This window comes from Vombatus ursinus, unplaced genomic scaffold (assembly GCF_900497805.2).
Source record: "Vombatus ursinus unplaced genomic scaffold, bare-nosed wombat genome assembly UNPS02014973.1, whole genome shotgun sequence".
Classification (NCBI taxonomy): domain Eukaryota; kingdom Metazoa; phylum Chordata; class Mammalia; order Diprotodontia; family Vombatidae; genus Vombatus; species Vombatus ursinus.
The window spans coordinates 20,083,425-20,099,591 of record NW_020954751.1 but is presented as its reverse complement, the minus strand read 5'-3'; the positions used below and the strand labels follow the sequence as shown (position 1 = coordinate 20,099,591).

The 16,167-nt window shown below is 36.3% G+C and overlaps 1 protein-coding gene across 3 annotated transcripts in view; it reads left to right on the top strand.

Moving 5' to 3' along the window:
• LOC114030650 (arf-GAP with SH3 domain, ANK repeat and PH domain-containing protein 1) overlaps positions 1-16,167 on the top strand; it is a 482,413-nt gene that overhangs the window by 368,416 nt on the left and 97,830 nt on the right. For all 3 annotated transcript variants that reach the window (XM_027845496.1, XM_027845498.1, XM_027845497.1), the window contains one exon: positions 9,135-9,204. In XM_027845496.1, the coding sequence (XP_027701297.1) occupies positions 9,135-9,204 (70 nt within the window). The remainder of the gene's footprint in view (positions 1-9,134; positions 9,205-16,167) is intronic.

Here is a 16,167-nt window from a genome sequence, read left to right as displayed (position 1 = left end):
ATATGAAATTTAGGAACAGAGCTTTTTTCTAAAATTTCTGTTTGTTACATTTTAAGTTCTGAACTGTCTCCCTCCCTGTGCTAGAGAAGGCCACCATTTGACACAGATATATACATATATACATAAATATATGTAAAACCATAGTATGCATACTTCTATTTATCTGATCTTTCTCTGAAGGTGGATAGCATCTCTCTTCATAAGTCTTTTGTAGTTAATTTGAATATTTATAATAATCAGAATAGCTTAGTCATTCACAGTTACTCTTCAAACAATATTGCGGTTACTGTATACAATGTTCTCTTGGTTCTGCTTATTTCACTCTTCATTATTTCATGCAAGGCTTTCCATGTTTTTCTAAAATCAACCTGCTCATCATTTATTACAGCACAGTAGTATTCCATCACAACTATATACCACAGCTTGTTTAGCCATTCCCCAATTAATGGACATCCCCTAAATTTTCAGTTCTTCGCCACCACAAAGAGAGCTGCTGTAAATGTTTTTGAACATATAGGTTCTTTTTCTTTTTCCCTCATCACCTTAGAAAACAGACCTAATAGTGGTATTGCTGGGTCAAAGGATATACATGGTTTTAAAATTCTTTGGTCATAAGGGACAGAGTTTTTACTTGTGCAAACATTCAGTAGAATTTAGCATGACCAAGGTTCAAGTTATAAACTAAGGAATTCAAAAGACCAACAAAACCAGCTGGGTTCCCTTTGTGTCTCCGGATAGAGGAAGTGAGACAGTTGGCCTCATGTTTTACTAGTTTCAAACTCATTCCACCCACCTAGTTCAATCAAGCATGATTCTTTCACTCAGAGAAAGTGCTTGGTACTGCTAAATTATTGTGTTTTTATATTAAGTCAGTGCACCGTCCCATTCCCTTTTTTACGTATATTTACAGATTATTTAAATAAAACATAACAGTATGTATACCCTAACTAAAAACCTGACATTATGTCTATAAACAAAGAAAAACTAGGAAAAAATTGATTTATTTCACACATATTTCTTGGGTGACTAATAGGGAAAGTGAATTTGAATCCTGTATTATCTTGGACTTAGTGTCTTTCTGGACCCTTAGTTTCCTCATCCATGGTGTGTATGTTGGGTGTAAGAAGCAGAGAGGGTAGGGATTGAGTTTAATGGCTCCTGAGATCCCTTCCAGCTCTGAATCTGTGATTCTTTATGCAAGACAATCTACTTAGCAACATGGAGGTTACAAAAATGAGTTAGACAATCCCTCTCCTCTAGGACTTGCAGAAGAGATTTCACATATGTGCTCTATAACTACAGTGTAATGCTGTGTAGTGTGTGATATACAACATAAGAGAAGGGCCATCAGCTTGCTAAAGGAGTCTAGGAAGGAAAGTTCACTTACAGGTGGGCTAAACAGCCAAGGCTTCATAAAGGACATGGCATATTTGAGTCACACCTTGAAGAATTTCAGTAGAGAGAGACTAGAGAAGGGAAAGAAGAACAGAAACCAGGCCCCTCTCCCCCCCCAAAAAAGTGACATAGATAGGTATAGAGGAAGGAAATTGGAAATTAATGAATTGTCCAGTTTGGCTGAAGTATTGAGTATATGAAGGGAGAGAGTAATAGTGTGAGAAAACTCTAAGGAGAGAAAAGCTTGGAGCCAGATCAAAACTTCAACTTGCAACCCAAGATAGAGTAAGAACCTTATCTGCAAAGTAATGTAAACATTTTTAAGCAAAGGACTGATAGATTAGAGCAGGGATTTAAGAAAATCAGCCTGGCAGTGGTAGGCTTGGTGGATTATAAGGGAGAAGAGAATAAAGGAGGAGCCACCAATCATCATTCAAGTCACGTTTACTCTTCTGTTCTCAATGATAATAGTGATTTTTAAGGCAAAGTCTTTTCATTTTATTGTTGAGAAATTTCCTACCTGTAATCAAAATTTCTCTACCTTGGATTCTTAGTGGGGTAAGAGCTCTTCCCTCAGTGATTCCACATAATGACAACACCATTACAGCATTAGACATTACGTAAGCTAACAAAAAATTACCCTTGACCAAAAAAAGGATCATAATAAAGTAACTACTAATTTCCATTTTCCAGACAGGAGTCTGGTTCTTTAAATATATATCTATGAATGATGGAAATAGAAAAGAATCAGAAAATCATAGATTTTTGAGATGGAAACTAGCCTTTAGAGGTCATCTTCCTTATTATGTGTGCATGTAGTAAGTGGCAAAGCCAGAAGTGGAACTTAGATCCTCAGACTAGCCATCAGTTCCTTCACTGGTGAAAATCAAATTCATAGAAGAGTTCTTCCTCATTGGTTCTTCTGCCATCATTTTTGAAGAAAAATTAAGAAATTGAGGGTCCTCTACATGAATATGGTTATTAAGTGTATTAATTACCCAACCATGACTGACTTGGTAAGTTTAGAAAGTTTGTGCTGATGGCCTTCCTCCATTTAAGCCTTTATAGCAATAGCATCTAGAGTAGTAATTCCTAACTGTAGGTTGGTAACGAAGTCTATTTTTGTTTTTCTCAAGAGGTTGCAAAATTCTTAAATTTCTTCAGGAAAAAAAATTAATTCAAATTAGTGTTTAAACTGAATAGTCCAGCAACTATATGACCCTATACAAAGTAATGATGAGTACTTAATCAATATTTGTCAAATTTCATTTCTTTGGAATGAAGAGCATTGGAGTCATGAAGAGATCTCAGTGCCTGTTTATGAAATGAATACCACACAACCTATTTGTTCCTGTGGGATTCCGGTCTGTGTCTTCCCATAAAGTCACTCTAGGAGTTCTACCCAACACTTTGGAGGTTTTCTTCAGTTTCTTTTGGCAGTGTGACCAGTGCAGTGCTTTAACTATCCACCCATCATTGATCCCTTGGCATGTGACCTACCTGTCATACATTTCAATAATGTTATAAGAGACATGTAGAATATCAAATAACAATAGGATAACACAACTGCAAAGAAAGATTGTTAATTACCGTTCTGCCTCATGAAACGGGCAAGTTATTAGGCAACCAATCAAATTTTGAGCTTATTATCCTTCCTCTTTAGAAGCAATACACATGTTACCCATTTCAACGAGGAAGCTTGAGTCAGTGCCAGAAAGAAAATTAATACAATTTACTCTCTCTTTCATTCATATTAGTTATGAGAAGAAACCAAGCAAATAAAGTTTTTCTGTTTCTGCACAAATATATGAGAATAAAATTGGAGGAAACTACATATAAATACAGTCTTCTCAGTTGATTCATATAATGACATATAAATCCATATAATCTAAGGTTAATGAGGCCAGTGGCATTTTCTCCTTGGTATATTAAGGGAATGCTTTGCCTGCCAATAGGAGTATTGTGTAGATGCTTAGATTTAAAACTTTCATGGACTTGTGAATTTTCCATCCATTTTCCATGGATGCAGATGAAAGCCCAAGTCATTTCTTGTGTGACATTAGTTCACATTTTCCACTAGTCCTCCATAGAGAGAAGACTCACCCAACACATTAGAAAAATTCTCTTTTAGCATCTCAGGGTACCAATGTGCCACTTGGACTATCCTTACATTGTCTCTCACTTTCCCTACATTACCAGTATAATTCCTTTTCTGGTGTACGCTCACATTCATGTGTATACATATGCATACATATGTGTATGCATATATCAGGAGTATGTTTTTTGTTTGTTTTTTTGTTTTTTTCCACGAGGCAATTTGGGTTAAGTGACTTGCCCAGGGTCATACAGCTAGTGAGTGTTATGTGTCTGAGGCCAGATTGGAACTCAGGTCCTCCTGACTCTAGGGCTAGTGCTCTATACACTGCACCACCTAGCTGCCCCATGTCAGGAGTTCTTAACCTTTTGTGTCATGAACCCTATTGGCAATCTGATAAAACTTATGGACCTCTTCTTAGAATGTTTTTAAATACATAAAATAAAATACTTAGGATTATAAGAGAAGCCAATTATATTGACATGCAATTATCAAAATGTTTTTATTTTTTTACTCTGCTTTGTTTTTATTTTATCCATCAATTTATTTGTAGTTTTCAACATTCATTTCTACAAGATTTTGAGTTCCAGATTTTGTTCCCATCTTATCCCTTCCCCAACCCCAAGACAGCGTGCATTCTGAATACCCTTTCCCCTAATCTGCCCCCCCCTTCTCTTATCCTCTTCCTCTTGTCTTTTCTGGTAGAGCAGTATATATTTCTATACCCCATTGCCTAAAATTCAGGGACTCTAGGTTAAGAACCTCTGATCTGAGGAATGTCTTTAGGCCACTCCTTGTACACCTGAGAGTGAAATAAATCAATCAACAAAGAAATCTGAAATACATGTATACCTTGAAAGGATTAAAAGCATTATCTCTTAAAATCACAGAATTTGGGAATTATGAGAGACTTATAATGGCCTTTTAGTCTAAGCTACACACTAAATGATTCCCACTGACATATAACAAGTGTTCTTCCGGGCTCTGTTGAAGTCCTCCACGGAGCCAAGCATCTCTCAAGGCAAACCATTAAATTTGGCGATAGTTCTAGTTGTTAGGTAGTTTTTCCTCACATCAAACCTAGATTTTTCTCTTTGTAACTTCTACTCATTGCCCCCTGGTTCTTTAAAACTAAACACAATTAAGTCCTATGCCTCTTTCACAAAACAGTCATTCACAAACTTGAAGACAACCATCGTGTCTCTCCTGAGTCTTCTGTTCTATAGACTAAACGTACCCAGTGCCTTCTGCTGGTCTTCATGTGACATGAGGCCATGCACCATTCTCTTTGTTCTCCTCTGGGCACTCTCCAACTTGTAAGTGTGCTGAAACCATGATGCCTAGACATGAATACCATATTCTAGATGAGGTCTCTTGATTATCACCTCTATATTCCTGGAAGCTATGCTTTCCTTAATGCAGCCCAAGAGTAAATTAGCTTTTTTGGCTGCCGTATCACATTGCTGATTCATTGAGCTTGTAGTCCAATAAAACTGCAGATCTTTTTCAGTGCAATTGCTTTCTAATCATGCCTCCTGCATCTTATACTTGTGAAGTTGATTTTTTTTTTGTCTCTAAATTACCCTCATTGAATTACATCTTACTAGATTTATCTCAATACTGTCTGTCATCTAGGGTGTTGATATGCCTGGACTTGGTATCCTCTGCAAATTTGAAGAGCCTTCCATCTATGCTTTTACAAGGCGTTGATAAAAAATGTTTGACAGCATAGGGCAGGGGTGGGGAACCTGCGGCCTTGAGGCCATATGTGGCCCTCTAAGTCCTCAAGTGTGTCTAGTTGACTGAATCCAAACTTTACAGAACAAATCCCCTCAATAAAAGAATTAGATCCAGAATAGAATCTCCCTTTATTGGTCTCTTCGTATTTTGAAAGATGACTTGCCCTATCACTAAGGCAAGTCAAGAAGTTATAGGCAATTTTGCTTTTGGCAGTGAAAGCGCTCCAGCTAATGTTTGGATAAATAGATTCTTCTGTAACTATTGTATTATCCTTCTGTGCCAGGTATGCGATTTCCCCCCAAACTCTTTTTCCTTATATCCGGGTGGTCTGTAATATTTTCTAATGACAAAGTCACTCCCATTCTCCTTCCATTGACCTTCACCTAGCTATTCTCCATCTTGCTTTCTTCTTCCTTCCCCCATGGTTCCTGGTTTCCTCATATAATTATACCTTCTTAATATACTTTCTCCCCCTTTTGCATACCTGACTTCTTTTGTATACAACTTACCCATCCAAAGCTATGATCCATTCGTTGATTTCATCCCATAAAGTCTCAATTTTGCTGCCTTGGTATGGGACTTTTTCCTCGTTCTTTGTTACCTAAACTTAGGGCATTTGAGTATAGACATTGAGGCCATGTGTATTTTTACATTACTGTCTTCTTTCTTGAGATTTGTCTTCTGTAAACTTCCACGTATCCCAGCTGGTATTCTTTATAGTTATATATATGCTAACTATATATATATTCTTTATAGTTATATATATGCTATAACTATATGCTATAGTTCCTATAGCATTTAACTTGAAGAGATACACATATACATATCAGTGCATGAGATGTAAATATATATATATATATATTACACATACACACACATATGTGCAACACATACAAATCTAAACTGTATACTGAATGTAGTCCTATTGTTTGACAAAAATTTTATTAAAAGAATTAATTTTAAGCATCTCGTTCTCATAAGAAAGTATTCCTGACTTAACTGTAACTTGAGAACTCCTTGCCTATTAGTGACGCTATAAACTCCTATTGAGACTGAGTCTGAGGTGGCACAATAGATAGAGCACCAGCCCTGAAATCAGGAGGACTTGAGTTCAAATCCAGCCTCAGAGCAAACACTTGACACTTACTAGCTGTGTGACCCTGGGCAAGTCACTTAACCCCAATTGCCTGAGAGAGAGAGAGAGAGAGAGAGAAAGTCTGAGTAGTGTGTTTAATTTCACATTGGTCACTGTCAGATTTTTAATTCCCTCTATAAAGTATTGCAAGATATTTACCAATCTATAGAAGCTGCATATTGAAGACAGAATTTTCTAGCCTAAAGATATATTTTAAATTTATATGATAATACGTTGTCATAAATGGTCATAGTAATTTAGTGTTTGATAATCCCAAAGATCCAAGCTTTTGGGACAAAAACTCATTATTTGACAAAAACTGTTGGGAAAACAGTATGACAGAAACTAGATATAGACCAACATCTCACACCATATACCAAGATAAGGTCAAAAATGGATGCATGATTTAGACATAAAGGATGATACCATAAACAAATTAGTAGAGCATGGAATAGTTTACCTATCAGTTGTATTAATAAGGAAAGAATTAAGGACCAAACAAGATTTTGATTATATAAAATTTAAAAGTTTTTGCACAAACAGAACAAGTGCAACCAAAATTAGAAGGAAAGCAGAAAACTTGGGGGGGGGAGATTTTATAGCAAGTATCTCTGATAAAGGCCTCATTTCTCAAATATATAGAGAACTGAGTCAAATTTACAACAAGAAAAGTCATTCCCAAAATGATAAATGGTCAAAGGATATGAACAGGCAGTTTTTAGATGAAGAAATTAAAGCTATCTATATTCATATGAAAAAATGTTCTAAATCACTGTTTATTAGAGAAATACAAATTAAAGCAACTCTGTGATTCCACCTCAGATTGGCTAATGTAACAAAAAAGGAAAATGATAAATGTTGGAGAAGATGTGGGAAAACTGGGACACTAATGCACTGTTGGTGGAGTTGTAAACTGATCTAACCATTATGGAGAGCAATTTGGAACTATACCCAAAGGGCTATAAAACTGTGCATACCCTTTGATCCAGCAATACCACTGCTAGGTCTGTATCCCAAAGAGATTTTTTAAAAAAAGGAAAAGAATCTATTTGTACAAAAATATTTATAGCGGCTCTTTTTGTGGTGACTAAGAACTGGAAATTGAGGGGATATCAATCAATTGGAGAATGGCTGAACAAGTTGTGATATATAATTGTAATGTAATATTGTTGTGGTATAAGAAATGACAAGTAGGATGATTTCAGAAAAACTGCAGAGACTTAACATGAACTGTTACAAAGTGAAGTGAGCAGAACCAGGAGAACAGTGTACACAGTAACATCAACATTGTACAGTGAATGGAATGACTTAGCTGTTCTCAGTAGTACAGTGATCCAAGACAGTCCTAAAGGACTCATAATGAAAAATGTTATCCGCTTCTAAAGAAATAACTATTGTTATCTGAATATAGAAGGAAGCATACTATTTTTGACTTTCTTTTTTTTATTGACTTGGAGTTTCATTGCACAAAATGACTAATATGGAAATGTTTTACATGATTGCACACATATAAGGTATATCAGATTGTTTGCCATCTCAGGGAAGGGAGAAGGAAAAGAGAGAAGAATAGAATTTGGAACGCAAAACTTAAAAAAAAATGATGAATGTTAAAAATTGTTTTCACATGTAATTGGGGAAAATAAATACTTTTAAAAATTATGAAAGGTATTGTGATAGTTTTGGTCTTTGTTTTGTTTTTGGTATATGAAAACAACTTGAAATTATTTAAAAAAAAAAGAAATAAAAAACAAGCTATTGCATTCTCTGAATGAAATCCAAAAACAGAAAGAAAATGTATGTAGTAATGGATTTTATGGGGCTTCTAAAACACATATGTGGGGGCAGCTAGGTGGCACAGTGGATAGAGCACCGGCCTTGAAGTCAGAAGAACCTGAGTTCAAATCTGGCCCCAGACCAAACACTTGACACTTACTAGCTGTGTGACCCTGGGCAAGTCACTTAGCCCTAGTTGCCTAAAAAAAAAAAGAAAGAAAGAACAAAAACACCTGTAATATGAAATTATTTTAGTTATTTATAAAAATAGTTCATTGCATTATCATCCCTATGTCAACAATAGGGCTTACTGATACATTCCATTATTGTTTCTGTTTATGTGATGGGGAAAATGTAATGTGCTAAATTGGTCACTATCCCATGTGTACAAATATGGAGAACCCTCTAGTGCCATTCAGACCATTGGTACTACGATTAATAAAAATAAATAGATCTCTGTCCATGTAAGAATTTGTTTTGCCTACACTCAACTTTTAAAGTCATCAGAACAAAGTTTCCAAATTTTACTTATTTCCACAAGTATTTATTGTCTCCTGTGTTCCATTTTTAAGTATTCATGAGTAGCTTTACATCTAAGTTCCTAATAACTCTCTTTTCAGTAACCTGACGTTTCATATTGTTTTAAAAGTTTCTGAGTATTTGTTGTGACATATATGTGATCTCTCGAGCCATAGGAAAGTAGACTACTTTCTCAGAGTAATTGAATGAATGAATATAAATGAGCATTATTTAGCTGTTATCACATGCCAGACATGGTGCTAAGTATTACCCCTGAGACAATGCTGTCTCTCTCTAGCCCCTGTCTTATATTGTACTTCCTGGCTTATTTTAATACCTGTCACCTATGATAATGGAAGAAAAACTACAGTTGAATGGTAGAAAATCCTGTATAGTATAGCTCTGTGTGAAAATGAATTAACCAATTTTCCCCCTATTGTTGATAATAAATTATTGCTTTGTTTGATTCACTTTTAGGCTTCGGAAAGTATGGCAGAGAAGAAAGTGTACTGTAAAAAATGGAATTCTGACCATATCACATGCAACAGTAAGTTAAACATTGTTAGTTTACACTAGCTCATTTATCATATTTCATATCTGAAACACTGTAGGTGTACAAAGGTATTTTGATGTAACCACCCTCAAATTCAATATTGAAATATTAGAGACGGTTGAAAACCGTTCTAGTTAGGGTATTATAGATAGAAGCGGGATTGTTAGTTCAGATTCTGTTTAGTTTTTGTCTTTTTGCCATTTCCCTCTAGAACTGTTTTGTTCATTATAACTAGATCTGCTGTTCTTTGACTTTCTTATCAAATGCCTAGGCATCTCCCCACAACTGTTAATGTTTCCTCACTCCCCTAAAATGACCTCGTGTTTATTTTTGGCATTGTACTTATTTTACATATATTTATATGTGTTCATGTTCTCTCCTAAAATATTTGTGCTCCTTGACATCAGTTTTTTTCATTTTTTATTCTGAGCACCTAGCACAATATGACACATAGTAAACGTTTAACAAATCTGCATGTGGTTTAATTTACAGTACTATTGGAATAAAAATTCTTATGATCACAGAATCTCAGAGTGGAGCTCTTACCATGCCTGGCTAAACCTCACAGGCTACCTAGGTCAGTCTGTATCTGAAAAGGAATCCCCTTTATATCATACCCAACAAAGGATCTTTGCACTTCTGTTTGAAGACCCTCAGTGAAGGGAGAAACCCCACTACCTTTAGGCAGCTTTAATTGTTAGGGATTTTTTTTTTCCCCATCAAGCTTAAATGTGCCTCTTTGCAGCTTAACTCCATTGTTCCTAATTCTGCCTTCTGGGGTCAGGTAGAACAAATAGAGCCTTTTAAGAAATTCAACACAGCAATCATATCTCCCCTAAGCCTTCTCTTCTGCAGGGTAACCCTCTCCCCTTCCACTGATTTACTTCTCATGGTTTGAACTCTAGGCTTTTCACTCTCCTGCTCTAGACACTGCCCCTTGTGGGCCACACACATACAAATGTTAAATTATTATATAAGAAATAGGGGAGCAGAGAATGATTTTCTCAACTCCACCCCACTTAAAGTAAGTGGAAAATGCTCAATCATTCTCACTTAGAGGCCTTAGACCAACTAGAAAAGTACTTCAGATTGTAGTGAGGTTGCACAAGAATCACGTTTGGATGAGCTGAGAAAAGTTGACCATGCCCAGGGATCCTCTGTAAAATTTCCAAGCTAGTTTGAACCTCATTCATTGAAGAAATTTGGAGCAAGTGTATTCCAGCACAACCCTGAGGAGCAAAGGTAGGACTGAGCAGTGGCAAGGAAGGATGATATACAAGCTGGTCATCAGCTCTACAGGCATTTTGGAAAAAGGATGTCTCTTGATTTCTCCCAAACCAAGGGAGGTTCTGAGAAGAGGCTGACTCTTTCCCAAAATTCTCTTTCTGGTATTTTCTGTCCACAGACACTATGTTATAATCTGCTGCTTTGTTACTCAAATATTTCTAGTAAATTGAATTTAGTTTTAGCCAGAAAGTAGCCAGGGGTTAACTAGAAATATATATAAAAGTGAAATTGGGCAGAGAGCCTAACCTCTGCCTCAATGTTAGTAATTTTCCAATTTGAACCTTAGAGCTATCTTGACTAAACTCATAATCTTTTGTCTAAAATAAACTCCCTAAAGCCAAAGAGGAGGGTACCAAATGAACCTTATATTTGTGATTATATTACCTTCTAGGCTTGAAACAAGCTAATTTTTCTAAAAAGTTTTTGCAGTTATATGGAATGAATAAATGAAAACGATTTTTATTAGTCAGGCACTATGCTAAACACTAAAGTTAAAGAAACAGTCCCAGCCCTCCAGAAGCTTACATTCTAATAACAAAAGACAGCACATTTAGGGAAGTGATGAATAGAAAGAAGTTTTGTTCTAGAGATGTATAAATAAGTTGGGAGTATATAGACTGGAAAATAATGAGATGGCTTGGTTGGATGGGTAGAAGGGATATGTCAAACCGCAGTTTGAAACAGAGTCTGCTCTAAGAAAGAGACAAACGAATTAGGGCGTATGTATCTACAGTTTAATTTCTCTCGAGCTGGCTTGACGTGCATTGCATGGGAGTTACAGCACCAGAACTAGTTATTATTATCCCTATTATCTAAACAAACAAACTAAGGCTCAAAGAAATATAGTTACCCATTTCTGGATCCTGTAGACCGCTTTTCTCCCCTCTGAGACAATGCCAGAAGCAAGACTCACACGTAGAGCTTCCTTACTACAAATGCAGGGTACAATCACTATACCATTTGAAAGGTTATCTTATGGAAAGATTTTTCTTGTTGGTCTCAGGATAGGGATGTATTGGAGGGGGGGCCTTACGTGCCAGGGGGCACTCTGGTACTGTTCTAAGCTCTAGGAATACAAATACTGGTTGGTTGTTTCCCTTAGTTCAAAGAAAGATAGTCCTTGCTCTGAGGGAGCTTATATTCTAATGGAGGAAGATAACACATAAAAGAGAGTTGAAAATGGGGAGGGAAGTTGGGAAAAGTGCCCACACTGAGGCAAAGTGGAAAATAATTTGGGGAGTCATGAGCTGCACCCAATTAAAACTGAATGTGGCTCCCATGGATACCTCTTCAAATAAATGTTTCAAGGGGAAATTGATCCAATGCAAGAGGAAGTCATTAATTAGAACGCCATTGGGACAGAAGTGGAAAAGTTAGCAGGGGAGTCATGAGCTGAACAAGGTTTGAAGTTAACTAGGACTGAAAGTTTAGGGAGATGCTTTCAGCATAAGCAAGAATTTCCTAATTTGTAGAACAGTCTGAAAATGGAATGAATTGCCTCATTAGGTAATACCGTTTCTGCCTTTGGAAGTATTCAGGCAGAAATCAGATGACCATTTGTCAAGAATATCATAGAGAAGATTCAGTTTAACATTTATTCTATTTAATAGTTATTCTAACTATTAACATAGTTTCTACTATGTAAGATACTAATTCATGTTTCAGATACTATTTCTGAGGTCACTTGCAACTCTGAGATTTTATGATACTACGTAAATAACCCAATGGTATAAAGAATCATAGAATTTTTTTCTTTTATTAATTGGTTCTCTCATTTATCCCACCATACCCCAACTGAGCAAATTAGAAAAGTAAAATAAAGCCCTCAACACATTACATGAATAGTCCAACAAATCAAATTCTCACACTGACTGTATCCAAAAATGTTTATCTCTTATAGCATGTTTCATCTTTATTCTTTTGGACTCAAGGCTGATTGTTGCTTTATCATTATCATTATCATTATAATATTAATCAGAGTTCTAAAATCTTACAAAATTATTTTTCTCTTTTCTGTTATTTTATAAATATCATTCTCCTAATTCTACTTACTTGGCTTTTGATTGTTTCATAGAGGTCTTCCCAGCTTCTTCTGAAACTGTCCATTTTGTCATTTTTTATGGTACAATAATATTCTATTACATTCATATGTCACAATTTATTTAGCTATTTTCTAGTAGTTTTTAATTTTCCAAGAAAACAGCTGCTATATTTTTTGTACTTATAGGTCTTTTCGTCTTTCTTTGATTTCTTTGGGGGTTGGGGGCCTTATAGTGATATAGCTTGGGTCAAAGGGTATGCACAGTTTAGTAAGTTTTTTAATATAGTTCCAAAGTTTTTCCAGAATGTCTGGACCAATTCACACTACCACCAGCAAATGCACCTAAATATGTACCTGTTTTCCCACAGTGCCACCAGTATTTGTCATTTTTCTCTTTTGTCATCTTGACCAGTCTGATGGATATGAAGTGAAACTTCAGAGTTGTTTAAATTTTCATTTCTCCAATTTTTATTGATTTAGAGAATTTTTTCATATGTTTTATATGTTGATAACTCGGATTTCTTCCTTTGAAAATTGCCAGTTCATATATTTTGACCCTTTATCAATTCAGGAGTGATTTTTAGTCTATTAAATTTGAATCCCACTTCCTTATATATTTTGGGTTTTTTTTGTCTTTTGTTTTTTGTTTTTTGGGGTTTTTTTTGGTTAGGCAATGGGATTAAGTGACTTGCCCGGGGTCACACAGCTAGTAAGTGTTATGGGTCAGGCTGGATTTGAACTCAGGTCCTCCTGAATCCAGGGCCAGTGCTCTATCCACTGCACCACCTAGCTGTCCCTCCTTATATATTTTGGAAATGAGATCTTCATCAAAGAAACTTGCTGCAAAGATATTTACCCAATTATATGGTTGTCCTCTTTCTAATTTTAGCTACATGAGAGCATCATAGGATTTTAGGGTTGAAGGGGAACCTCAGTGGCTGCCTACCCTTAACCTTATCCGAAAAAGAATCCTCACTAAAAAAATACCCAACATGGTGGTCATCAAACCTCTGCTTGAAGACCTTCAATGAGGGAGAATCTACTATCCCCCTGAGCGAGGCCATTGTACTTTGGGTTACTACTAACTCTTAGACAGCACTAATAACTGGAAATTAAAACATCATGTAACAATACATGGTCTGGACTAGTTAGCTCAGAGCAGAGTGAGACCAAGGTCACAAGATTGGAGACTGGACTCTCTTTGTACTGGCAATTGTGTTTTAAAGAAAAACTATATATTACAAAAGCCTAGCCTACCCCGTCTTCTTAAATCAATGTCAGATTCACAGGTGCAGTAATAGCCCTGAAGATATGGAGGGTGTACCCAACCCATCAACACTACTGGTGCGCGGGATGGGGGAGCATTCAAAGTATATGTCCTATGGATGTGGTCCAGGAGCAAACTCTTTACATTGTAAAGAACAGCACATTAATAAATAAAATAGTTGTAACTGGAATCAGCAAATATGCCTTGAACTCTCTTGGGTAGTTGACATGTGAGCCTCACAGTATCCAAAGTGGGAGCAATAAAAGGATATTTTTAGTGAGGAAGACAAAATGAGAAAGTTGAGCTGCTTCCAAAGGTCCTGTGTCCTTTTAAACTTTTAGTCTGTGTTGCATAGCTATAGCATCAATTTCCAGACTTGAACGTAAAAAATCCCATTTTGTCTTGTGATGACAGTTACAAAATAGTAAGATAACTATAAGGTTAAGCTATGATAAGTTGCTCAAAACCTAGAACCATTCTCAGAATGGAAGGGTACCTTAAAAGTAACTATCTTGCCCAACTCTCTTTTGATGACGAATCTCCAGTACAGTGTTCCTGAGTAATGGTCATCCAGATCCTGTTTAAATACTGTGACGTGCCAGGGAGCTTAGCATCTCCAAAGATTCCTTTTGAGAATAGCTCTTATTTAAATTATGCCAAAATCTGCCTTCTACAATAATAGCCCTTTGAATACTTGAAGACTTCAGACATATCTTAGCTAAGTCTTCTCTTTTCCAAATTGGCAATGTAAAATCATAACCACCTAAATTAATATACCAAGTGATAGAACAAGCTGACTTTTCATTGTGGATACTGTTACACTGGATTTGTGAAAAACACTATCTGAGCAAGTGCTGGTTTGGGGGCATGTTTCTTATATTGGATGTCTATATGTAAACATACCTCTATGCATATATATATATATATATATACATATATATGTAAGTACGTATGTTTCACCAACTTAAATTTCAAAACTTGCATAATTTCAGAGTTGAGAGGGACCTCAGCATCCATCTATTCCAATCCAAACCTGAAAGAGCATCCCCTCTAATGCAAGTAACCATCCAACATTTGCTTGAAGACCTCCAATGAGTGGGAACCTTACAACTTTCTAAGATAACCCTTTCTACTTTGTCAGGTCTCCTCATTACAAAAATTTTCCTTATATCAAGCCCAAATTTGCCTCTTTCCATTTTTTTAGCCATTGCTCCTCTTCAGAACAACAACCCTTTGTATACACAGTGGGTAGTGGACCACCTACCTCCCAGGGTTGTTGTAAGAATCAAACAAGACAATAATTGTAAAGCACTTAGCACCATGTCTAACACAGTTAGAACTGTATAAATGTTAGCTATTATACCCTGGGGGATTCCCAAAGCCCTTAGTCCTTTGAAACTATATCTATTAGATCTGTTATGTTTTGAGAATTGTTGATTCCACAAGTAACGTTTTTCAGTTGTGGTATTATAGAGTGAGAATACCACAGTCAGAGTAGTAGCCTAGCAGATTATAGAATTCTTATTCTCCTCCCTCCCCTCATTTTTTGAGCAGGTTTGCCTCTCAATTTTAATGTTCTGCCTGAGTCTCTATTCTGACTTTTGCAGCTGTGGACAGAGCTGCAGCTGCTTTGGTGCCTTAAATAAATCTTCTGCTTATCTAGGCATTTGTTATTGCAAAATTGTCTGGAGGCAGATTTTCCTTCTAAAAGATACTAAGGCAGCTTTTTCCTTCTTCCTCTTCTAGAGATTCTCTTATTTTTTTATATTTAACCAACTAGCCCAGAGCATTCTGGTCTTTAGTCCTTTCCTGAAGCACATACGTGCTGTGATGCTGTCAGATTTTATTAGCTCACTAAGGTTAGATCTAGAGAGCATCTGAGGTGGAAATTCCCCAGAAAAGTCCCCATTGCTGCTCCTTGCTCTATTATGGACTTTCTACTTGAGAAGCTAATTTTTCAGGCTCAATGTACACAAGGAAGAACCTTCATAATCAATTCCAGGATGCTTTTACTTGTGAGTTTTCATGAGCATCCTAATTTCCTTTTGCTAGAGAAAAAAAAATTCTATAGTTGAGTATAATGTGATGCTTCACTTTGCCTTTTGCAGTTTTATATAATGCTGTATGCTCTTAAATACCTTATTTTTCCCACCACAGCCTTTCCTAGAGCACTGTTCTGCATCTCCCCTTTCCCCTAACACATCATCTTCATATCGTCCTTATTGATATGCAAATTGTATCCTATCCTAGTGGATTATGATCTCCTTAGACTGGTCTCTCACTGTATCTCTTTCCAGCACCAAACATAGTGCCTTTTACATATGCGAAGAATTTCTGATGATTATACAAAAGATCAGTGATT